This window comes from Pelodiscus sinensis, chromosome 3 (assembly GCF_049634645.1).
Source record: "Pelodiscus sinensis isolate JC-2024 chromosome 3, ASM4963464v1, whole genome shotgun sequence".
Classification (NCBI taxonomy): Eukaryota; Metazoa; Chordata; order Testudines; family Trionychidae; genus Pelodiscus; species Pelodiscus sinensis.
The window spans coordinates 89,829,021-89,855,494 of NC_134713.1; the positions used below are offsets into that span (position 1 = coordinate 89,829,021).

The 26,474-nt window shown below is 41.1% G+C and overlaps 1 protein-coding gene across 6 annotated transcripts in view; it reads left to right on the top strand.

Moving 5' to 3' along the window:
• TRMT11 (tRNA methyltransferase 11) overlaps positions 1–26,474 on the top strand; it is a 51,433-nt gene that overhangs the window by 17,167 nt on the left and 7,792 nt on the right. For 4 of the 6 annotated variants that reach the window (XM_014581727.2, XM_075924114.1, XM_014581728.3 and 1 more), the window contains 6 exons: positions 1,470–1,550; positions 4,088–4,252; positions 6,933–7,005; positions 7,776–7,907; positions 11,369–11,489; positions 24,155–24,723. In XM_014581727.2, coding sequence (XP_014437213.1) covers positions 1,470–1,550; positions 4,088–4,252; positions 6,933–7,005; positions 7,776–7,907; positions 11,369–11,489; positions 24,155–24,286 — 704 coding nt within the window. In that variant the 3' untranslated portion in view covers positions 24,287–24,723. Of the gene's footprint in view, positions 1–1,469; positions 1,551–4,087; positions 4,253–6,932; positions 7,006–7,775; positions 7,908–11,368; positions 11,490–11,758; positions 11,800–24,154; positions 24,724–26,474 lie in introns of those variants that run through there. The other 2 variants (XM_075924115.1, XM_025179656.2) reach the window with 2 other exon arrangements.

Consider the following 26,474-nt stretch of genomic DNA (forward strand, 5'->3'; position numbering starts at 1 on the left):
TGCACAGAGAGTCAAATTGTGAACCCCTTACTCACATGGAGTTGTTGATTCTTCTGGAACTGTTGCACTCGCTAAAATGTGATGATCCGTATATCTAATCACTCATCTCTGTGAGTTGCAGGTCCAGGATTTAGTCTGTAATTACAATGTAAGGCCTTGTGCTGTTATGTTAGACTTACTGTCATGGACTTTTCCTTAGTAATAATTTAACCCAACAATGTAGTTTCTTTTGGAGATACGCTAATGTCATTCTTCCCTTCTTTTTGGAAGCTGTTCAGGGCAGGGAGGAAACACTTGAATCCCTTTTATGTACCATTCAAATGTAGTATAATTTCAAAGGTAAATAATACATAAGCTTTTCACTAAGCTACCATATCACAACACTAAAGTGAAACAAATGCTTATTTTACTTGCAACAAAAACTAAGGACACCATTGACATAGTAAAAGGAAAAAGTGTTATATACCCAGGAAAAATGCTAACGTAGTCTCCTATTCATCAAAATAGCTAAGGGAAATAAACTATCTTCATTCTGCCCATACTAATTAACAAGGCTTGACGAACGGCTGCGAAAGCCACTCGCCAGCACCGCACTGTGCATGCGCAAGACCCGCATTGTGCATGCACGTGCCACAAATGAACAGGGCACCCAGCTGAAATCTACTAGCCCTGGGTGAGTAGATTCAATACTTTGTCAAGCCCTGCTAATTAACTTTAAAGGGATACTGCCAATTTAAAATCTAGCTGTAAAAAGTACAAGTATCAGTGTCAGATGCAGTACTTGAAATAATTTCTAAATCATTTTTACAGTTATACTTTCCTAATATTTTAGTTGTTCTCTCATTGCTATGTGAAGCATTCCCACAAACATGGACATTGAATTTGCCCAAAGTACTGTGAAATGGACAAAGTAGACTAGAAAAACCTGAGAATAATATTTTTACCACTCTTAATATTTTACTTTAGGTAACCTTAGGGCTAAGTTGAAAACTTAGAGACAAGTGATTTTTGAACTGGTACCATTTAATTGTCTTATAATATTTAACATATCACTAAAAATAAGAAACAGGATTTTTTCTACTACATATCTGCCATTCCATTATCAAAGTCATTATCTTGGCTATTGCCAAGTGTTATCTCGTGAAGCTAGCTCACATTCCACAACATCAATACACTTGAATACATGGGAGTGGATGCCAGCCTTGCAGAAATGGGCATCCTTATGAGCATACCCTATGATCAGCCTACAAAGTTAAACTAAGGTACAGCGAGGAGAATAAATGGGAAAATAGTGTTGGTGCAGAGGGGCCTCATAGTAATATTATTTTTCTAACTATAACTAGAAAAGGGCAACTGCCATCTAATTGTAACCAGGAGTGGTACTTTGCTTTCAAATTTCTCATGTTCCTCAAAATAGACTCTCAGGTATGTCATGACAGCATACAGTACATTTTATATTTTTTTTGCAGGTGGCCTTCTTATATCCTCAGCACATTTTGGAGCATATGTGTGTGGTACTGATATAGATTATAACACTGTCCATGGATTAGGTATGTTGTATATTTTCTTTGTGAACAATTTACTTAAATATTGGAGAGTTAGAATGATCTTTGATAGCAGGTACTAGTAGAGCCAGCTATGAAAGGAGTGTTCCTCTTCACAGTGTTTTGTGAACTATCCATGATATGCACTGACTCATTTACAAATATATTCTGATTAGGCAATATTCTGAATATTAAAGGTCACTAAACTATAAATATGGGATTATTTTTTATTTTAATGTTTTCTAATACTATAACTAGTTTAACTGCAAATCCTACAGACATTCTGAGTGATGTTACCTGGAGTGGCAATGCCTGATATGGTTCAGTTTAGTGATAAGATTAGCAGGTAGATTTGGCTAACACTGATGCCCCAGAGCCATGGGGTCAAGCATAGTGAGGTCCTATCCAACCTTCTTAACTGTTATGGAATGGGGAGGAGTTGGACTGTGAGACGGGTGTTTTCTTTGCAGTGGGTTTAAACTTACTAATACTTTGAGCATTTTGGCTTCAATACCAGTTTGTATTGCCTCTTTTTGTTACTAAAAACTGTTTAACTTTTTTGAACTTTTTTAGAATCATAAAACTTTATTGTAGAGTGCCTAGTTATATTGACAGTGTAATTTAAAGTAGTAGAATTCAGTATTACTACTATATTCATTGGAACTTAATGTCATAACTTGTAAATATTCAAGATGACAAAGTTATCTTCTTATTAAAGTTAGATACAGATATGTTCTCTCTTCCTGTTAAAACCCATTCCATAGTGAGAAATGCCTGTTAGCCCTTGAATCTCAGGTTTTATTGAATCTTTTTTGCATTCTATGTTTAATTGGGATAAAAGATTAGTCAGTCTACCAAATGGATTAAAAACAATCGACCACTTCTAGTATTGGTGGCACCATCCTTTTTTGTCATGCAGTAGTTATTTTCATAGAAGCTTTCAAAACCCAGAGTTTTAACAATATTCTTACTACTCTGTAAGATGCTTATGTAGATTAAATTAGATATATGAATAGTTTTATGTGGTGTGTGTTACCATAACATAAGTGCCTTGTAAACATTAAGAAGTAAACTTTCCTCACAGTACCTCTGTTAAGCAGAGGAGGTATTCTTCCTCTCATGTGCATTTAAGGAATAACGTAACTCTGAAATAGACGATTTGAATAGAATAACTTCTGATACTTAAGCTAATCCAGACAGCAACTTTCCACAATAAGTAGAACAAGCATGGTGACGAGATTTTATTTGAGGCAGCCACTGAATCCTATAAAGTACTGTAAGATCTACTGTTGAAAAGTATTTATATGAGAGCTAGATGGTATTATCTCTCTATATATTAAAGTTTTTCCTGTGAGACGACAGAGTGATGTCATCACGTCATGCTTTGTCCCTCCTGCCTCTTCCCTCTGTCCTCCCTCCCTCTTCTCCCAGCTCAAGCCCAACAATGCTGCTTCCCCTCATCACTTGGAATTGCTATTTTAAACCAATCCCTTTCCTCTATCCCCACCTCACAGGGCTTTCAATGCACAGAAACATGGCACAGTACCTGGTAGACCCCACATTGCAGCCATGACAGCCCAGGGGCGAGGGAGAAGTGTACGATGCTCAGGATAACAGCCCAGGGACAGGCACTAGGAGTGGGGCTCCCAGCCAGGTTTATGTGCCAGCAGTAGGTCTTTGGGGGTCCACTGCTGCCAGGCTCTTTGGGAGCAGGAGCATGGTGCACTGACTGACCCGGTGCACTGACTTATCTGCTCCTTTGCTTCTGCTCCCAGCAGGTGAGCGGCCAGCCCTGGGTGCTGGGGCAGGGAGCAGCACAGGTGGGGACCTTACAGGGGAGAGGTCAGGACAGGGGCCTCCTGTGCTGCTGCTTTCCCTATCTCAGCAGGCTGCAGTGCCCTGGAGTGCTGCGTGCACATGGCACTTCCTGTGCTTCACTGTATCCCATGTGGGGCGGGCAGGTACTCCTGCGCCTCCCTGGCCTCTGGGCTTGGTGTGCATTGCAGCTGGGAGTAGGGAGGTCAGGGTTGTGGGAGGAGGGAGAAAAAGGGCCTGGCGAGGAGGAAGGGAGAAGGGACCCTGAGTCACGTGGGAGGGGGAGAGAGAAGAGGTCCAGGCTGGTGGGATAGGGAGAAGAAGGGGGAGCCTGGGCTGGAGCGACAGTGGTGGAGGGGAAAAAGGGCCCGGACTGGCAGGAGAAGGAGGGAGAATGGACCCAGGCTGGAGAGGGGGGTGGAAGAGAGAAGGGACCCGGGCTGGTGTGGCCATAGCCCAGCCCTCCCTGGTGGGGGAGGGGGAGTTGGGGTTGCCTACCCCCCACGAGGGGAGGGTTGGTGAGCATAGCAAGCAGGGGGCACAGCTTGCTATGGAAAAACAGACCACTTTGTCCACATCTAATATGCTTTAGATAATTGGTTTTTAACCTTTTTATTCATTTGTGGACCCCTTTGGAAATCTTAGTCCTAGTCTAAGAAACCTCAGGGGTCTGTGGACCACAGTAGAAAACTGCTGTCTTAGATTATGCCTTTTTTATTTGATTGCAGGCAAGGCTAGCAGAAAGAATCAGAAGTGGAGAGGACCAGATGAGAATATCAGAGCTAACCTTCGTCAGTATGGTTTAGAGAAGTACTACCTTGATGCACTAGTTTCTGATGCATCAAAACCTATATGGAGAAAAGGAATGCTTTTTGATAAAATTATTACAGATCGTAAGTTGATTAATGTCCTAAATATATATGATTCATAAGAGTCTAACTGTGGTATTCAAAATATATTGTATGTACTGGCTTGGCATACAAACCTGAGACTGATGTAAGCTCAGGTTCATCAGATCTTTGTCTAACTGAAGGATGTGGGCCAGAAGCACATGGGACAACACAAAGCCAGAATGTAATATTTTTATGTTGAGTCCGACCTTACTACACAAGCAGTTCCACTGACTTATTTTGTAAGGTGCAGTTTGGTACATATAAAGGCATTGGAACCTGGCTCATAATTTGTGTAAAACTGAGAAGATTGTCTTGACATAAAGTGTGGCTAACGGAGACCACGAGTCAGCTAATGGAGTATGCTGGAATCTGAGATGTCTACATTAGAAATTATTAACATCACAGGCAGCATTGTAGAAATGGGAGCTGCATTTTGACCACTTCTACATTTAACTAAGCTATGTTAAATCCCTAATGAAATATGGACCATTGTATTAAAACATTATGTATGTAACTATAATATTTTGTGTTTTGTTTTTGTTAATACTCTTTCAGTGGAGAAAAGTTATATTTCTGAATGGGAACCAGTCTTATTGTCTCCTATATCTTTTCTGAGTCATGCTTCTTTCTGGAGTGACTTAATCTGCATTAGGGGAGGTTTCTGTTCAATTTTTAAGTTGTATTGCACAGGTTTTGGTTTCAGATTCACTACTGAAGTCTTTGGAAAGGATCTGACTGACTTCATTATGCCTTCAGTTAAGGCCCTGACATGCTCATTGAAACTATTTCAAGCAAACTAGTGTATCTCTGTACACTTTGATTACCAGCAGTATTAAAGATATGAAAGGTTTCCGCTTCTTTAAGTTTCTAGACAGCATTTGTCAAGAGCAGGAGACCTAAAAGGCAGCACAGTCTATTAGATTAAACATGGGATGGGGAGCCAGGAACTCCTGACCTGTAATAGGGCTGTGCCCTGACATGCAGTTTTACCAAGAGAAAATCAGTTAGGATCTATTCTAATGCCTTTTTTTCGTGATGAGTGTTGTTTTGCTCCAGGAGCAGGCTCACTGATTTCATTGGGATTCCTGGGAAAACAAGGTAATACACCCAGTGAGTAAGAATCACACCCTTAATCTCTGTGGTTCAGTTTGTGTCTGTGGAATGGAGATGACACTTCCGTGATGCCATGGCAGTAGGAGCATTAGGAAAGCTTAATGAAATGTTGAAGATGAATTAATGTTTTTACAGCGTTCTTAAAGCTTTACAGAGATGTGTATTACAAAAAAAGACATGTTGCATTTTTAGCAAAAACAAGAAAAAGAAATGTAGACCCTTACAATCACTTCGAAGTATCTGAAGTATGTGTTACAGATTTTCTAAGTGCACTATCAGGGGTTTGTCCTTCAGACTTGTAGCGAGGTGGCTGCTTACTGAGCCAGCCCCTTGTGGCCAGGGGTCACTTTTAAGACACCCTGCGCCTGTTAATCCCCTATTTATGGGCTTGTTTAAACACTTCTCCCCCTCTCCTCTGCAAGTCTCTCTTCTGTCCCTAACAGCATCCTTACCCAGGATTAATTTAATAATAGAAAGGGTACAAACAATCCTCAGTGTCCTTAATAACATAATTGTTCAAACAAACAATGGACCAGTGTGTCTCCAAAATAAAGTTCATAGTGATGACATACAGGTTCATATTCAGTCCTTGTTTTTCTGTGAGACACAGCTTTGCTCTACACTGGTCCACTCTACCCAAATCTGCCAGGTCTGGACCTTTCTGGTTGGAGCTCTAGTCCTGGCTTTCTTCTCTTGTGTTTCCCCTTGTCGTAAAGGAGCAGACAGTTTATATATTGCCCTCTTCCAGAGCGCTGCTCCCAATGGACTGAAAGAGAAGGCAAAGCCTACTCTACCCTTCTGCTCCCAAAGAATTCCCTGTGTTTTACCAAACAATAGGTAGTGGAAGTGAAACAACTACAGGGGCAAACTTAACATCCATAGCAAGAGCTGAGACATAACCTTCAATGTTTACAACCTAGTTCCCTGAAATGAGGATAGAAGTCTATTGCGCAGGGCACTACCGATAACCCATATCTTTCTGGAAAATACATTTGGACTTTTAGATTCTACTTGGGCATTCAGCCATGGATAAAAGGAAGAATCTTGGCTACATACATTGTTTTAAGACACATCCAGCCTTCAGTTCCTTCAGCCCCTAGCCTCTCTGGAGAGCCAGGCCATTTCCTGGTCTTTTTAAAATTCAGCATTATAGTTTAAGGTCTTTTAGCCCCCTCTACTATTAAAAGGTTCATTAAAACCCCACTATAAGATGAAACAAAGGAAAGGGATTAACAGCATCATATGTTGTAGGAAATGTACAGAAAATCTTTTAGCCAACAAAATAATAAAAAGAAAAAGCACTTCAGCATCATATTAAATTATTTAAAGTGATTACTATACTATTGCACTTGACTATTTAGTGTCTTACTGATAAGAAACCTTTCTCAAATAGTTTTAAAAAAGTTTGCCTTAGGATCAAGATAAACTTTTAATAGCTACATCTTGAAGAAGTTACCATATAAACTTTTCCAACAGCTACCACATGTACACTATTGTAGAATTTCATGAAGTTATTTGTGTAAAGGGTGAACTCCTGATCTCTACATTATGTACTTACTCTATATAGCTCCATATGGCATACGAGAAGCTACTAGAAGAACTGGTTCACCAAAAGAAATCGTTAAAGCAATGGAAAGAGGGTAGGTAAGCCTTTTATTCATTGTAAATATCAATGTGTTAGTGGAAAGTTAACCACAGTTTTAGATACTTCATTACTATCATTTAAGCAAACAATTTAAAAAAGCACTACCTTCTCTACATAGCTTGCAGAAGTCACTTTCACTGCCTGCCTTCCTAAAATTCTCCTCTTTCTTACTCATAGCGTTGGCCATGTACATTTTCTAGCTTCTGAGTTCCAAACTCCCTCTCTTACATGTACAAAAATAGCTTCACATCCCCATCCTTATCAGTCATTGAACAGCTCTATTAATCCGGTCAATGTTCCATCATCCAGTCCAAAATTTCTTACCTTTGTTTTAAACCTCTTTGTTCACCATGTCCATGTCTTTTAATTTCCCTTTCCTTGCTCTTTGTGCTCACCTACAATAAATGTCCTCTGTCTTGTCTTCATTATTGATATGACAATGTTTTCTGCTGCTTGACTTTGATTTTCTGCTACTTTCAGATCTCATCTCAAAATCTCATCCTCCTTTGAAAGACAACTCTTATGAAAGACACTATACAAATTGTATTTCAAAAGCAATTTTAGTTGAGTAGTTGGGTTTTTTAATATTAGGAGTGGAATTTGCTAAGCTCCTGTGAAACAGTTTGGGTGCAGCTTTCTCATTAACTTTAGTGGGACTTGGCCATCTAAGACTTTTACCTGGCTTTGCAAGTCTCAAACTGTTGCTCAAAAATTTAAATTGTCGATATTACTTTTTTTAGTGTTTTTTTTTTTAATATTGTTTAGCACAGAAAACCACATCTCCACTTCCTCCAACTATCATCTGAGTGATATCTTTTTTGACCTATTAAACTTTGCGGCAGAGTATCTCGTGATGGGAGGAAGATTGGTGTACTGGCTACCAGTTTACAAACCTGAGTATGTATTCTTCTAAATGCCCAGATATTAGTGTGTAGTAGATGAAAATTAATACTGTAACTTAGCCATAATTTCTTGCAGGGTAAGAGATCTCTAGAACTTCCCACTGCAGTTTAAGAGGGACTCCTACAATTTCCATATGTTGAAACTGGGTGGGTAAGGGAGAACAGAGTTTGGAAACATTTTTGGAAGTAGAGAGAACCATGTGCTGCCAGTTAGAAATCAAAACTTTATTTTTGCAAAAATCTATGCTGCTATTAAAGGATTGGTATGTGACTGGAAAACCAGAATATTGGAATCCAGGTACATTTCAATGCTAAATTCACACCCCTTTAAGAACAGGCAACATTAGTTTGCCTTTTTATTGGGGATTGGCCTGCTAGAGAGAAATTCTGGACACTGAAATTTTCCAGAAGAGCAGGTGATTAGGAGTTATGAATTCTGTGTTCTGTTGTAACTGTGCCACTGACTTGCCTTGGGCAAATCAACTTCTCACTTCCTCAGTTTCCCCATGTGTAAAATGGTGCTGACTACTTATTGTTATGAATGTTTTGTTTGTAGTGCAAATTGAAAATTGCAGATGAAATGCACTACAGAAATGTGAAGCATTAATATATTAACACACAGTGTTCAGTTCTTATCCTCTGTGCTTGTTCTTACTAGAAAAAACTTGATAGCAAATTTGTGGGTCAAAGAGAAACTAGTGACTAATCTGCTGAGTTGTCAGGTGTTCACCAATATCTCCCTTCCTATTCATCTGTAACTCATGGTTCCCATATGTCCTCTTCTTTTAAATTAAAAACAAAACTGGGTAAAATGGATTTTTGTTAAAGTAATTGCTTCTATACTTCAATTGGCAACATTCTGGGATTGACCCAATGGACTAATCATTCCCTGTAGAAAGAACTGTCTTCATTAATGCTAAAAGGACAGGAAAGTGTTTTAGCAGAGTGATAACACCTCTCATTCTGAAAGATGGCATTACACTCCAGAGTAGTTTATTGTATCAATCTGACATTGAAATCTTTATTAGGCCTGAATTATTTTGATCCCTTTGCTGTTAAGCTTTAATACAGGTATGAAGAGAAACTTTAATAGAAGTAGTGGCAGAGTGCCTACCTTTGTAAGTGTTAAGAATTCTTTGGCCTTCTTCTGTCAGGCATTTCCTGATTTTTTCCTATTGTCAGGCATTACCAAATATCAAGCAATAGGAGGTGCCTTGGGAGAGTTGTTTGAGATACTGTTGTGATTTGACACATCTGAAATGATGAACAGAATCAGTTGATTTACTTGATAGGACTTACGATGTATCATCTTGATTCTATAAGAACTCACTTCTAGGTTTTTTATTTCTAGTAACAAATTTCAAGATCTTCTTCCTCACCTATGCTTTTCTGCTGTTGCAGATGATTGCTTAACATTGCAGTCTATTATGGGACATGCTTCGGGTCTGTCTTTAGCTTTCTATTATCCATATTTTATGGACTGGTTTGTTCAGAATCACAAAGTGCTCCACCCTGGCAGCATGTGGCAGATGCTCTGGTGGTGGTTGGTTTGATGTCTGTTGGGACATAAAACTGAAGTTTGGTTGGGTACAAAAATTAAAATGGAAACATAAAGATTGTAATAGTGCTTTTGAATGAAGACCTGGTAATATTTGTTGCACCCAAGGAATGGCTAAAGATTATAGGGCACTTTCAGTTGTTATGTGTGTTTCAGATCACATTATGTGCAGCAAAGATCTCAGCAACTGGGTAACTAAGAGGAAGTGTGGGGAAAAACAATAATAGAGTCTGCTCTTCCAGCTATAGCTATAGGCGGCAGTAGCTGGTGGTAGGAACAGATTTACATTTTTTTTTGTTTTCCCTACAACTTATTTGCTTTTTGATACATGGTCAGAAATGCCTCTGTGTCATAGGTAAAATACAGAGCATCTTCCTTTTGCCTCAAGTGCTTCTTGTCCTTTAAGGGATGAGTAGGGGTTAATTTTTTAAAGACTAACTCAACTGCATGATGAAAATTCCTCACATTCACACTTTCTTTAATTATATATTTATAGGCTGTTAATTGAGTCAGACATATTCTCTTCCTACCCCGTGAATCTCTTTAAAACCTAATTCAGCTTTTAGCATTTTGAAAAATAGGTGGGAGAGTGGGTGGAAAATGCCATCTAGGGGTTGTGCATTTTTGAAAATTAATCTTCTTTGTATGGCTAATGCAGTTTTTCTGCAAGATAGGAGTTACTTAAAATACTGTAGATGCTTACTCTTTACTCATTAGTAGAGAGGTTTTAATTGAATTAATTTTGGTAAATTTTGTTATCAAGCCAGTGTTATTGCCCTCTGTCAAAGGGCTATCAAAACAGATTTTCTTCTTTAAAATGTCTTTCCCCGTCTGACAAAGGAAGTCCAATACATTGCAGTCCATTTATAACACCAGCCTCTGAATCCAAAAGATTTCACTGGCTTTTAAAGAGGTTGTGTTGTAGGACAGATTGAAGACCAAGTATAGAGGTTGAACCTCTCTCAACCGAGACTTCCTGGTCCTTGCTGGACCACAGATATTGCTGGACCAGAGAGACCCAGTGGAGGACCAAAGTTGTGCGGGGGCTGGGAACCCAGCCAGGCTGGCTGCAGGGAGGCCAGCAGCTGGGAACCCTGCCGCGGGAGTCCAGCTGGGCAATTGAAATGCCAGTGGACTTCGCCAGGGGGCCAGGAACTCTGGTGGAGGGACTGCGGGGCTGCTGTAGCAGGGCTGGCGGGGCATGAGCTCTGCAGTGAGGCTGGTGATGCTCCAATTGGGCTGGCTGGGTCAGGAGCTGAGCAGCAGTCTGCCACAAGGGGTGAGAGGTGGGAGTCCTGGAGGTGGGACTGTGGGTTGGCAAGGCTGGTGTTGCTGCAGCAGGGCTGGTGGGATTGGGAGCACTGGTGGTGGGGCAGTAGTTTGCCATGGTGAGGCTGAGTGCCTGTAATAATGGATGTAAAAACAGATCCAACCTGTAATAATCTTCCATTGGGGCATGTTAGTAAATAATGACCACCCAAATCAATAGATTATTATTGGACACTTGTAAAATACTTTTAAAAAGCACAGCTCCTGATTGGATGATTGGGGGAATTTTTCCAGCATACTTGACATGGTATAGGCATGTACACCTAGAAGTATATGACTCGGACCTCAAGAGTTCAGTTACCCATTTGTAGAGAGCCCTGTGGGAAATATTATTCTTTCTGTTCACATCTAGTTCATTTGCACAATTTTTTTTATTTGTGTCCCAGAAGGGTGGAATATATTCTCATGATTTCAGAAAACAAGTGAAAACACTGTTTCTGGAAACTTAGTATGTCTATAAAATGTGTCTAGTGTAAGCTAGTTTGAATAGATCTGTATAAATGTTGTGTTTCAGATGCACATGTTACAGTTCATAGGCTTACAAATTTCTGATTGCTTATTTATTCCAGATACACTGAAGAGATTATACCCCAGCAGCCTTGCCTGAAACTTATTAGTAACTGTGAGCAGATGCTTTCCAGTCACACGTCAAGGCGCTTGATAACCATGGAAAAGGTGAAAGAATTTGAGGTAAATGGTTCTGCGAATGGCAGCTGTTAAATGTGAAAGGTTTGCTCTATTTGAACTGCAAAAGGGAATTTATTGTATTATAACCACCAGATTGGTATTCCATACTCGATTGTCAATTCTGCTATTGTTGATATGTTTTTATGTTGAACTAGGGGCTTTGAAGAATGCCACATCTTAAAGACTAAACACAAGCTTGCTGCTCACTTAGTCTGCAATGATTTAAGGTAGTTTGCGGGATTTCTTACATTTTTTATACATTTTTCATCCAGGGCAAACTGGTTTCCTACAGGTGAGGGCAGGATCTTTGAGGGTAAGTTATTTTTTTCAGAGGTGATGACTTCATACATTTCCTATTGACTTTAGTGGGGATTGAGAATGCTTATCTCTGAAAAAATCTGGCCCTAAGTCACTTTTTTACCCACACCCCCAACCAGTCTGGAAGTATAATATTAGGAAAGAGATATTTAAACATGGGAGGAAAGCTAAGTCAGGTTAATGGGATATTATTCATAGCGGAAACGTGTAGGAGCTGAGCAAGCACTTCTAGTATTTTCTCAATTAGATGTAAAAAAACCCAGCCCAGTATTGGAGGCAGCAGTAAAAGGTGGGAGCCGGTCCACAATGGGGAGCCAGTTTAAAAACTGGCTTCCTGCACAGACTGGTTCCCACATGCCACTCCATGCTGTTGCCACTGATACTGCGCAGCAGCGTGGGGTGGCAGCAGCTCCTGTCCATGGGGGATATAGAGGCAGCAAGGAAGGGGGAGGGGGAGTGTGTGTCGTCGACAAGATTAATCCATATACCTGGACTTACTGGCTAATCATGTAACTATGTACATGTAGACACATTGACATCCCTAGTGGAGATGGCGCTGAGCTTGGCTTAAGGTGCATCGACTCCGGCTACGTGATTTACATAGCTGGAATTGTGTACCTTAAGCCAACCTTCCAGGTGTAGACTAGACCTGGCCTTAGTAATAAAAACAATTCCAGTTGTTTATCTCATTAAGTTCAACAGAAATTCCTTTTACAGATAAAAAACACGAGTAGTCCAGGAGCACTAGACTTTTTTTTTTTTTAAATTACAGACTGACATGGTTACTTCTCTGAGAATTTTACTGATAATAGATTTTATTTTTTGTAAATGTGCAATAATGTACACACACAGAGCAGATCGGACAAAGACTTTACAAAAATATACTCCAGTATGACGCCCAATGGGTAGTACATTTTAAAAGGGAACATTTTGAGCCTTAATTGGACCAATATGCCTGATAATTACTTCGCTCCCTTCCCCCAAATAAATAGGCATGGCTCTGTTGAAGGTAGGTCAATAATAGCCAGTTAATAAGTTATGAATCTGTATGAAACAAAAACCGAGCAGGTGGCAGAACAAGAAGGAAAGCAAGTGACAGAAGAAGTAGTAAAATTTGATGGATATGAGGTGAGTTTTCTCTGCCCTTGATAAGGATCTAAAACCATTCTAAAGGGGGTTTACAGCATGAATAAATGTTGTTAGTGCAGACTTTTTCACACAGGGTGATATGAGTCTGTCCTCATCAAGGCTGATGAGGCAGAGTTTTGGTTTGGCATCTGTGCAAAAGTACCATAGTATGTCTGATGGTGAAGTATATGAATGACTGCTTCTTCAACAGATACACCACAGACTTCATAGATTCTGTATAGTCTGGTTGAACCAGTTTTATTGGATACCAGTCTTTTGTTTTAGGTTAGCTGTAGTTTGACTTAAGTTGAAGCGTACTTGATGTTGCACTAGTTAGTTTCCAAGTTTCACAAGCAATCTGTTTACATAATGTGGGGGAGGAGGAAACAAAAGTCAGTTTTATAGTGCATGCTTTGTATTTTTCTAGTTCCAAAGTAGCATCAGATGGAAACTATGTAACTACAAATTAATATGGGACATAACAATTTCCAGCATTATTACAGGAAGTATTCTATGCGCCGTATCTATTTAAAAGATTGTTTTGTTTTTAAATTCTTTTTGCAATTAATTTGGGGGAGGTGTTGTGGCTGTTCTACATTTTTTTTCTAAAACAGGGTAGCTTCTAATTTTATGGGGCTTGTTGAGTCACCCTGTAAAATACTTTGGGGCATATACTCAATTCCACTTTCTGTTTGAATACTATTCTGTGTAAAGTAATTTATATCTGTTTTGATAAAAGCTTGAGAACAAGAACAGTCAATCTGTACTCTTGACAAAATATTGACAAATCTGTAGAGTTTTACAGGACAGGCGCTGTTGACCACACTTGAGTAATGTGCCTATGAATTGTGTGTTAAAATGGGAAGAAGAGCTAGACTGAACAAATGACTGCCCATGAAAAGACTTAGGAGCAAAGTGTTAACAGATTTGCAAAGCTGAAGGTTTCCAGCACATGATCACTCTAGACATCTTTATTGATGTTGAGTTTTTTTTCTACTATATTTTGCAGCATCAGTTGCTAGATGTGACCATGTTGTCTTGTTTGAACTACTTGCTGATGTTTATAGCTGTCTAAAATTTGTAGAAGGGTTTCTACAGCTACTGTCCAGTTCCAGATGTAGAACACTGGGAAGCTGTGATAAAGGTAGGAGGATTTTTTAAAACAAAAACCAGACATGAGTAATTACCCTGAGGCTGAACTGAGGCCCACTAGTTTCAACATAAGCCTATTCATTACATTTGATATCTGCACATATTTTAAATTAAACACAACTCTGTTTATAAACTTTAGTTCTTTTCCCTCCTCCCTTGCCTATTTTATTATGCTAGAAATATATTGCACCATTTTTACATTATTCTGTATAAGCAAAACTAATGAGAAATTGCATGATGAAGAAAGTTGTAAACACTCGGGTGGCTTTCACTTTGACATGAGCCTTGCTGGCTTTCATTTATTGTAGGATGCATCATAACCCACATGAGGATAAATGCTTATGTAAAACATTAGTTTAGCTAAAAATTGGTGCCTTTGAGGCCCAGATAAATCATGGTCGATACCAATGGTGTAGAAGGAATCATCAGAGAATGATAGTAGGCTAACGGATGGTGTAAATCTGACTCTTAGACCACATCTACAATTCGAGATTAGATCAAATTTATTATTTTTCTGCTCGATTTTGTTAAGTCGAAGGTGCCTGTCCCCACTTCACAAAAGAATCTGACGCTATTCAAAATAGGTCAAAATAGCATGTCCCCAGTTGGGAGCCTACTGTCGACTTTGAGAGCGATGCACTGTTGGAGGCTATCCCACTGTGCTTGTGTCCATTTGCATTCTGGGTTAAGCTTCCGGTGGGCACAAGGACCAAAATTGTACAGTGTGTGGTTCTACGTACATGTTGTCAGAATCCCATAATGCACTCATCTACTCACGCCACTTGTGCTTTATTGTAATGGCAAACATTCTTTTCGTGCCCTTTCTTTACCTGTCTGCCCATGCAGACACCATAGCATCATGAGCATAGACCCCATACTGGAGCATGTTGCACAGCAAAGCATTATGATAATGATGGTAAGCATTTTGTGTTTTATGCTGGAGTATACCCAGAGGATATCAAGGATCTACCGGAACAAGGATGAATTGCAGGAGGTAATGAACATGCTCCTATGCAAAGCACTTGAGTTGAGTAACTTGCAAATGTTTGATGCTCTGGACACAGAATGCAGGTTCTATTGCTGTCAGACACGGCTGGTGGGACTGCATTATAATGCAGGTATGGGATTATCAGTGACTGCAAAACTTTTGTATATACAAGTCCATTTTCATGGAACTTTACAAATTGCTTTCCCCCACCCAGAAGTACAAGAAAACAGAATGAGACCTACTCTGACAGTGAAGAAGTGCATGGCAATTGCCCTCTGGAAGCTTGCAATGCCAGGCTGCTAACGGTCTTTTGGAAATCAGTTTGGAGTGGTAAAATCTACAGTGGGGCTGTTGTGATCTAAGTGGCCAAAGCAATCAATATCCTCCTACTGCGGAAGGTAGTGACTCTTGGAAACGTGTATAACATAGGGCAGGGCTTTGCTGAGCTGGGGTTCCCCAAGTGTGGTGGGTGATAGGGAAGCGTGTTCCATCTATCTCGGACCCGACCATCTTACCAAGGAGTACATAAACGGCAAAGGATATTTCTCCATGGTGCAGCAGGCCCTGATGGATCACAAGGGCCATTTCACCGCTATAAAAGTGGGATGGTCTGGAAAGATGCATGATGTGTGCATCTTTAGGAACTCCTGTCTGGTCACTAATCTGCAATCTGGAACTTTTTTCCCAGACCAGAAAATTAAAATTGGGGGCATTGAAATGCCAATAGTGATCCTAGGAGACCCAGCCTATTCCTTGCTCTCATGGCTCATGAAACCATATACGGGCAGCCTGGAGCACAGTAAGCAGCTGTTCAACTATGGACTGAGCAAGTGCAGAATGGTACTTTTGGACGTTTAAAAGGAAGGTTCTGCAGTCTACTGACTAGGTTAGTAAAAGCAACATTCCATTGTGGTGGCAACCTGCTCTGTGCTCCATGCTATTTGTGAATGCAAGGGGGAAGTTTATATGGTAGGATGTGGGAGGGGGACAGAGGCAGAGGGCCTAGTCACAAATTATAAGCAGCCATACACCAGGGCCATTACAAGAGCTCAATGAGGGGCAATGATAATCACAGACGCATTGTAAGATGGCTTTATGAATGGTCAGATTTGAGAGTTGTGAATGTTGCTCTTAACGAGGTGTCTCAGCGTTCAGTGTGCTTGCCTCTTCATCCTGTCATAGAATCATAGAGCTGGAAGAGACCTCAGGAGGTCATCGAGTCCAGCCCGTCCAAAGCAGGACCAAACACAACTAAATCAACCCAGCCAGGGCTTTGTCAAGCTGAGACTTAAAAACCTCTAGGGATGGAGATTCCACCAGCTTGCTAGGTAACCCATTCCAGTACTTCCAAACAGGATGGAGAGAGGCTGTTCTCAGTAGTGACAGACGGCAGAACAAGGAGCAATGGTCTCAAGTTGTGATGGAAGAGGTTCAGGTTGGATATTAGGAAAAACTATTTTACTAGGAGGGTAGTGAAGCACTGGAATGGGTTACCTAGGGAAGTAGTGGAGTCTCCATCCCTAGAAGTGTTTAAGTCTTGGCTTGACAAAGGCCTGTCCGTGTTGATTTAGTTGGGATTGGTCCTGCCTAGTGCAGGGGGCTGGACTTGATGACCTTTTGAGGTCTCTTCCAGCTCTATGATTCTATGACTTCACCAATCTCCTAGTGAAATAGTTTTTTTTCTAATATCCAACCTAGACCTCTCCCACTGTAACTTGAGCCCATCGCTCCTTGTTCTGCCATCCGTCACTACTGAGAACAGCCTTTCTCCATCCTCTTTGGAACCTCCCTTCAGGAAGTTGAAGGCTGCTATCAAATCCCCCCTCACTCTTCTCTTCTGCAGGCTAAACAAACCCAAATCCCTCAGTCTCTCCTCCTAGATCATGTGCTCCAGCCCCCTAATCATTTTGATTGCCCTCCCCTGGACCCTTTCCAATGCATCCACATCCTTTTTATAGTGGGGGGCCCAGAACTGGATGCAATATTCCAGATGTGGCCTCACCAGAGCCGAATAAAGTGGAATAATCACTTCTCTTGACTACTTGATTAAATCCCTGCATTTTAACATCCCTAGTCCCTGACCTGTTGCTTTGTTTAGCAGGAAGCAGGGAAAGAAAAGGCACAGTATTTGGAATCTGCAACTAACAGTTCACTGGTACAAGGGGATTTTATGCCAACTCTTTAATTGTGTGAAATCTGCTGTGCTGCAGATTCCATTCACTTTTGTGACTGTTGCACCCACTGTAGGGTATATATGAAGAAAGAGCCTCTTAGAAAGTTGGCAGCGATCTTTTTGCACGATTAGAGGTTGTATAGACCTGCTGATTTTAGCCATTATTCAAAAGCATATTTTAGTTAACCATTATATTCTGGCCATTGTAATTGCCTAACATTCAGCAAAAATATTAGTGAGAGAATTGTTTCCGGAAGATCTTGCATTCAGAATATTACGACCGTTCAGATTTTACCCATTCAGCTTGTCATTAGATAAGTGATTGTCACATTGGGACACAACTAACAGGCCAGACTGCAACTAAACAGGGCATGTACCCCAAGTTGGCAGTTTATTCTGTCATAAAATTTCACTAAGCCTGTAACAAATGTGCACTTCCAAATTACTGCACTAATTATTATTAAGCCACAGACAGCTCTCTAGCCCCTTATGCATCACCCAGACAAACCTGACTTCTGTGGTAAATGATTATTTATTACCAGAAATCATATATAGTTGATTCTTCCAGTTCAAATGAATCACATGTTCACCCCATGTCAGTATGTACTTTAGGGTATCACTGAATAACATGCTTAGGGTTGTCAGGCATCCTGTTTTAGGTGCTGCTAAAAATCTGATTGGCTACCGTGGGGCAGGCAGCCATTGCTCAGCTCAGTGCTGCTCTCAGGAAGCAGTTGGCATGTCCCTCCGGTTCCTAGGTGGAGGGGTAGCAGGAAGGTGAGGCTCTGTGCACTGTCCCAAGTGCTGACTCTACAGCTCCCATGGGCCAGAAACCAATGAGAGTGGTGGGGATGGCACCTGCATGCAGGGGTAGCGGGTGAAGCCCCCTGTGCCTAGGAGTCAGAGGGACATGCTGGCTGCCTTCTGGGAGTTGCTTGAGGTCAGCATTGCCCAGAGCCCCACCTGAAGCCCCCTCCCATAACTCAAGCCCTGCCGCAGCCCAGAGCCCCTCCTGCACTTAGAACTCCTGGGCCCCAGCTAGAGCCCCCTCCTGTAAGGGGGAGGGATAGCTCAGTGGTTTGACCATTGGCCTCCTAAACCCAGAGTTGTGAGTCCAATCCTTGCAGAGGCCATTTAGGGATTTGGGGCAAAGATTCATCAGGGATGGTACTTGGTCCTGCTGTGAAGGCAGGGGACTGGACTCGATGACCTTTCAAGGTCCCTTCCAGTTCTAGGAGACAGGCTATCTCCATTATTAAAAAAAAAAAAAAAAAAAAAAGCCAAACCCATCATTCCTAGCTCTACTCTGGAGCCCTCTGCCCCAGCCCAGAGTGCCTTACTGCATCCCGAATCCCTGACCCCACAGCCTGAACCTTCAGGCAGAGTCCCCACTCCTGTACAGGCGTTGATTTCAGAGTTTGTAGATCAAGATTATAGCAGTGATGTTAAATCTGTTAGCTTGTAGTAAGTCTCTCTGAATCGATTGGGGGTCCTGGGTCTTATATTCAAAGCTTCCCTTTGTTAGAAATCATAGTCCAGAGGAGCAAGTGTAACCACCACCAGGCAGATTTGAACCTGGGACCTATGGTACTGCGTATAGGAGCCTCTACCCTCTGAGCTAAAAGCCAGTTGCCTCCTAGCCCATGCTGTAGAGGTCTCTTGGTCTTAACTGTTGCTGTGGTCTAGGTACCACTTGCATTCCTCAGTAACCACACTAGAGGCTATGTCTACACTCGCGGCTTCTTGAGCGAGAAATATGCAAATGAGGCTAAGCGTGGAATATCACTGAGCCTCATTTGCATACCTAATGAGCCGCCATTTTTGCAGAAGAGGCTCTTGCGCCAGAAGGACTTGTCTACACTGCCCCTTCTTGTGCAAGAAAAACCTTCTTGTGCAATGCCGTTATTCCTGAAAATAATCAGCAATAGCGGCATTGCGCAAGAGGGTTTTTCTTACGCAAAAAGGGGCAGTTTAGACCGCTTCTTCTAGCGCAAGAGCCTCTTCTGCAAAAATGGCGGCTCATGAGGTATGCAAATGAGGCTTGACGATATTCCACGCTTAGCCTCATTTGCATATTTCTCACACAAGAAGTGTAGACATAGCCTAGGTGTGTGGGTTACAAAAGAAAGAGGCCAGGAGATACCACAGACTCCAGTTTACACACCCCAGTCCATGTGCATGGAATGCTACTGTCTTGGACATGGAGCTAGGGATCACATACTCTAAGACAGGAGTCGGCAACCTACGGCATGTGTGCCACAAATGTCATATGAGCTGGGAGCTCAGTCCTGCCTCTCCTCCCCATGTACCCAGGAACCTGTGCCAGTGATCCCTTAACGCATGTGCCTATGCGGTGACACACACAAAATTCTAATCTAAGTCCGCCCACCTCCGTAGCAGCACTCACTTTCCTCCTGTTCTGGAAGGTGAGTGTCATGGCTGCTGCTCCCACTGGGGGGGGGGACGGAGACGGCCTGCGGCCACATTGGGAAATGGCTGCTCAGGTGGCCACTGGCAGTCATGGCCACATTGGGGGCCGGTTGCCATTGGGGCTGAGGTTGCACTGTAGCTGCCTCTGGTGTTTTGGGCGTAGAACATACGGCGGGGGGCTTGCTGCCATGGGGAGGGAGGTTTGAAGCTGCGGGCAGGTGGGTTGCTGCCATGGGGAGGTGTTGAAGCTGCAGGTGGGTGGGTGGGTTGGAGTCAGGAACGACCCCTGCCATTGGGGAGTGGCTGCTCGGGGGGCTGCTCTGGCATGCCATAGGTTGCCGAGCCCTGACTCAGGCTTGTGTGCTGCTTAAAGTATCAGACTATGAGCCTGAGAACTCAGCAAGGCAAAGCAAGACCAAGGATCACGATAAACGGTAAGATCTTCGTCTTAATTTATTTATTAATGAATCTGCTGTAAGTAGGACTATTATTGAGTTTAAAAAGTATCAGCGGCACGCTGACCCGTAAATAGAAGTGAGTAAGTTACATCTTAGCATGCCACTTCTGAAAGGTTGCTGAACCCTGCTCCAAGAGCCATGTAAGTCATTGGGCCTCCATTGTTCATATGCTGGTTACAACATCCGCTGGAGGGGTCCACTGCAAGAGTTGATTTTCTTTAATGGCTCATCAACACATGCGTGGCTTGCTTTATGTAATTCTTTCTTGTGGGTGTTACCAAGGAAAACAACATGTTTGAGATACAGACACATAGCAAAGATTCTTAACTTTATATGCATGTATTATTGTATATGAACAGGACAGCGTTGTTTAACAGATTGTATCTTTTTCAATGATACCTTACAAGTTATACTTTAAAAGATTTATCACAGTTGTGCAATAGTGGTAGTACAATAGTGATAATACCTTAGTGTAGGGGTGGAGAACCTTTTTTGGGTCCCCTCAGCTTCGGGGGCTGGATCCATACAAGTCTGGAGGCCTGAGGTTCTCCACCCCTGTCTTAGTGTAAACACAGTAAATTTTCTTTTTATACAATGTCCAGTACTGGTGTTCTAGGCAAAAATGAAATAGGCAACCTAAATGCACTAACCTGTCTGTTTAGAGTCTTAATAAAATCAATGTTAAAATAAGTTTTAAATATTAGTTTCTCAGCCTGAAATCAGGAATGAATGTGATGTTGATCATTCCAATTCTAGCTCTTTCTCACAGAATGATGTCTATTTTGATTGGTAAACTCTCAGATTTGGAACAAAGCAGCGTTAGACTTTTTCCTTTGTGAAGAGAGCAGACTGTAACTTGTGCTTGATCAATAGGTTGACCACTTCCTTTAATCTGTTAAGGTAGGTCTACACTAGCCCCCTACATCGATCTGGGGAGACTAATGAGGGGGACCAGAATTGCAAATCAAGCCTGGGATTTAAATATCCCGCACTTGATTTGCATGTTCCCAGCCCGTCGCCACTTTAGAAATTGACTAGCCCGAAGTAACAGCCCACGTCTACACGCAGCAGTGAAATGGGATTCCGGAATAAAGCTCTAAATCGAATACCACCTAATTCGATTTAGGGCTTTATTCCGGAATCCTGTTTCACTGCCGCGTGTAGATGCGGGCTGTTACTTCGGGCTAGTCAATTTCTAAAATGGCGACCAGCCAGGAACATGCAAATAAAGCACGGGATATTTAAATCCTGGGCTTGATTTGCAATTCCGGTCACCCTCATTAGCCTCCCTAGATCGATCTAGGGGGCTAGTGTAGACGTACCCTTAAGGATCTACCCATATCATCTTTCTCCTACTCACTCTTAGTCTTCTCTGTATTCGAATAGATTTGTTAGCACCTGGAGTTTAATGATGTTGTATTTGTTTTACGTGTTACATTTCCTTAGATACCTCTGATTTTGGTAGCTAGAGCCAACGGAATTTACTGGTAGAGACAAACAATATGCTTGTATACTGGAATATATCTAATTGTATCTAGCAGACTATGGTAGTTGTACACGTACACAAACCAGCATTACAAATCTTAGTTTGGGTCTTTTAAAATACTCATAGTAGGATTTTTGTCAGTGTCATGCGCTCTGAATCCAACGAGACTCCTTGCAATTACAAAATTCCAATTGTGAGGATTACTTTGTAGGATTAAAAGAGTTGCATAATGGGGGTAGCTCCTTTAAATGTGACTATTTTACCATTGTTACCATCTGGTGTTGAAAAATGCTTCATATAAATTTCAGGGCATTTAATATTAATAAAAACCAAAGTCCACTACATCATGGTCACCATATAGTGTTGACTAAGGCCAAGTCCACACTTCGGGGGGAGGTCGGCCTAAGGTACGCAATTCCAGCTCTGTAAAAAAGTAGCTGAAGTCGACATACCTTAAGCCATCCTCATACTTTGACACCATCCTCATAGTAGGAGGTTGATGGGAGAAATGCTGCCATGAACTTCCTTTACATCTTGCAAGGAGTAGCAGTATAGGTGCTGATGAGGGTGCCCTCCGTATTTGATTTAGTGGGTCTTTACTAGACCCACTTAATCAAATGTTGGAAGATCGACTGCCACAGAATCAATTTTCCCACAAGTGGAGATGTGGCCTAAAGATTGGAGACTTTATTGTGGTGAGTGTAATGCTGCCTTAGATTATTTGTATATTACCTCTTATGACAAAATTTACTTAAGAAACCCTAATTTCAAAGTTGAGAGAAGGAAATAACCCTCTACTGAAAATTATTAATGAATTAACTTTTAACTTGATGCTTAGTTTCTTTGTTTTAAAGTAAAGTACAATAACAAAGCTCTTACATATATGCAGAAGAAACACTTTACTCGATTTGGTAGTTTTATTGAAATTTTTTTTACTAATTAAAGCATTGCTGAGGAGGGGATGTATGAGAGTAGTCGAGTATACAATTAATTGATAAGCCTACTCACATTCCCCCCTTGCTGCTCTGGAGGCAGCAACAGGAGAATGGTGGGGAGGGAGCAGGAGCTGATGCTGGGGGGAGCTGGGATAAAAGCAGATTCCCCTCCAGTACTGGCTCTGCAGTGCCACCCCTCCTGCACTATTGCCTCTATCAGGGGAGGCTGTGGCGGGCCCAGGCTTGCCATGGACAGAAGCAGCTCCATGGGAGGAGGAACAGCCTCTGTCCACAGGGAACTCGGACCCCCCGCAGACAAGGGATGCTGCCACCCTGTGTTGCTGTCTCTGTATCAGAGGCAGCAGTGCGGGGCGGCAGGCAGCCAGTCTGTACAGGGAGTTGGTTTTTAAACTGGCTCTCCTCATGGACTGGCTCCTGCCTGGCACCTCACGTTGCTGCCTCTGGTAGAGGGGCAGCAATGCAGGGTGGCAGGGGGGCTCCCTGGTAGCCAGTGCACTCTTGACCCCACCCCCACAGCCTATAGAATAGTTTAGTAACCAGAAAGAATTCATGCCGTTACTCAAATATTCAATTAACCAATAGCTAGCATCCCTGCTGACAAGCATGATCAATTTAATGGCAGTCTAGCATTTATGGTTAATGTAAAGTAGCCAGCAAATTTATTCCCAAGCAAAGTTGATGTGTTTTAATGTATAATATAAATACTATTTGACAGGCTTTTTGAAACTTAAGCACATATATTTTGAAGAAAATCTCTTGGCCTTAAACACTGGTAAATGGTTAAAATGAGATTTATTTTAATTTGTGTGTGTGTTTATACCAATTTAAGAAACTATATTCTTGGCTAACATATATAATATAATATATTATCGGTCAAAATGTTAACATTATAGCTGAGTTAATACTGCATAAAACAAAACAAAAAAACCCAGCCACTATTCCACCAATATCTGTAATTTTTATATGAATTTACTCTGGCCATTCTTGTGCCTGTTTTGTGTTTGCTTTCCACAAATATTTGTATGATTAAGTGTTACTGGTAGGAACATTTCCAGAAACCAAATTTTAAATTGTTGTCTGAGTATCCATGAGGGAAGTAAGTGCTTGTCCACGTCTCCAGTCAGGGAACAACTGTATGCTGTAGTTTTGATCTGCGCAATTTCAATTAAACAGCAAAGCTCACTTTTCAAATATTTGGTATCAAATAATGATGGTAAACTACTCAAAATTGATGCACAGAATGAAAAAGGGCAAGAAGGTTTGAATAATGAGTACACTTGAAATGATCGAATATTCGTGGAGCAGAAAAGCTAATTCAGATTACATTCATTGCACATTATTTTTAATTCCATTTAATATTGAAATTTGGACAAGAATATCAACATTCCTGTAAATTCTTATTGAAACCTGAGCTATCTTTGGACTACTTTAAAAACAAAAAACAACAAAAAACCCAACCCCTCAGAATGACTTTTAGTTTGTTGAGTATTTACTTTCTTTTGCATTTTTTGAATGATCTTTGGGACAAATCATGACAATACATGCTTAAAACTAATCTCTGTAATTTAATGCCATACAGGACAAAGACCTATATTCTCACTTGTTGGATTATCAGTATTTGCTGTACAAGGGTCACAATTCCTTTCGTGAGAAGTATTTCAGTGGTGTGACAAAGAGGATTGCCAAGGAAGAAAAAGACAACCAGAAGTAAAAAACAAAAAACAAAATAAACAGATTAAAAATGAGGAAACTATGAAGATTGTATTTCTCTGTAAAGACATCTGGATGCTTCAGAAAACAAATACTGTTTTTAATTTTCAAAAAATCACAATGAAAACCACAACACAGGTTAAAAACAGTTCTTTTTAATTAGCTTTGTTTATAGCAGATTTATTGTACAAGTTTTCTGAGCCTTATTTAATTTATATTTGTACTTTCAAGTACTAATGATGATTGACTAAAACCATTATTATTATTCTTTTACTATTAACTTTTACAGGAAATAGTAGTATTGTTTGGCTTCTTAAACTGTGAACATCTGGATGCTTTAGAAACACGTAATGGTGATCAAGGATTGCTTATTAGGAAGATTGCTTTCATTTGTTTTATTTTTTTGTAACTGATACACAATAAAAACCAACAAAGCTTGTTGTGAGTTTTTAAAATTGTGTTGCATGCAATGGATTTTCATGTGAATTCTTACTGCCATATACTAGTCCAGCTATGTTTAAAAAAAGAAAAAATAAACCACAAAAACCCTCTAGGAGCTAAGAACCTGAGGACCTGACAAGGTTTGGAGAAGCTACTAAACCCCGTAAAGCCTACCTCCATCTGATGTTCATCTGCACCTTGGATTTGCAGTTACATTCCTAAATTTTGACTGCTGGTCAAGCCAACTGTCTGCAATTTTTTATACGGAAGCTAACTGATGGTTAAAGCAGTAATAAAAACAAAAGATAATGGCTTTTTAATTCATTGTCTGATCAGCTTTTTGAAATGTAGTATTTCTTAAATGGGGGAGGGACACTTTGCTGAAACTATACTGTGACCTATTAATTGAGGATATTAATGACTTCACATTAACGCATGTAAATATACTGTAGCAGGGCACTGGTGAATCTATTTGTTCCAGCTTGATAGAGCCCCATATCTTAATTTACTGTAGGTTATTGTGATCATATCACATAGTCTTTGTATAGTGGTTACCTCTAAAAAGCCAGTGATACCTAGTAGGCATCTGCAGCTCTTTGGTTCATTGATTTTATTTCACCTACCCATGTATTTATGACTCTTCGGGCACGGCAACACTAAAGAGTTTACAGTAGTGCAGCTGCACCAAATCAACTGCATTGCTGTGAGCTGTGTAATGTAGCTTTAACAGCATTCTCTTGTCAGCCTAACTACTCTAGCCCCTTGTGAGCAGCAGTAGCTCTCCTGCTGATATAGCACTTTCTACCCAAATGAAATGAAACTTTGGGGAGAAAATTCACTTTGGTTTGGACCAAACGTCTAGAATTATCAAGGAACTTTGCAAAATAAAGGATTGGGTAATGGTCCTATTGCCCCTGGGAAATGTTACATGCAAGGAAGCTTGTCCTATGGGTTTGGAAACTGAATGAAGGAAATAAAGCAAAGCTGCAGGGAAATATTCCCTCTTTTTGGCTGATTGAACTCTGAAGGACCAGAGACTGTAAAATGAAGCCAGAGATACCCAGGGACACCTTCAGATCCACCTGAAAGACTGTTTTAATTAGCATGACGACCATTCTTTCACTGTTAGGATTTAGATGGTAACTAATTTGTGCGTCTACACTTGTTCCTTTCCTTGTTAATAAACCATTAGCTAGTTACAGGCTTGGCTATAGGCATCGTCTTTGTAACATCAAAGGTTCAAGTTGATCTGGGATGAGTGACTGGTCTCTTGGAACTAGAAGTAACCTAGATGTGGTGTGATTTTTGGTGTAACTGACCATTTATTGCTAAATACAATTTGTCTAGGTGGCAGGATAGACTGGAGAGTCTAAGGGGTCTGTCTGTGGTAGGAGTGGGGAACATTTTTTGGGTTGGGGACAAGAAAATCACTCAGGTACCACAATGAGAAGCAAAAAAACCCCAACCAACAAACAAAAAACCCCTCTCAAACCAGATTAGGGCAGCATGCAGGCAGATACAGATTAACATGGCTATTCCTCTGATACTTGTCTTAGGCTATGTCTACTCTCGCAGCTTCTTGCGTGAGTAATATGCAAATGAGGCTGTGTGGAATATCACCATGCCTCATTTGCATACCTAATGAGCCACCATTTTTTTCAGAAGAGGCTCTTGCGCAAGAAGGAGTGTCTACACTGCCCCCTCTTGCGCAATGCCGTTCTTCCTGAAAAGTAACAGGTGTAATGGCA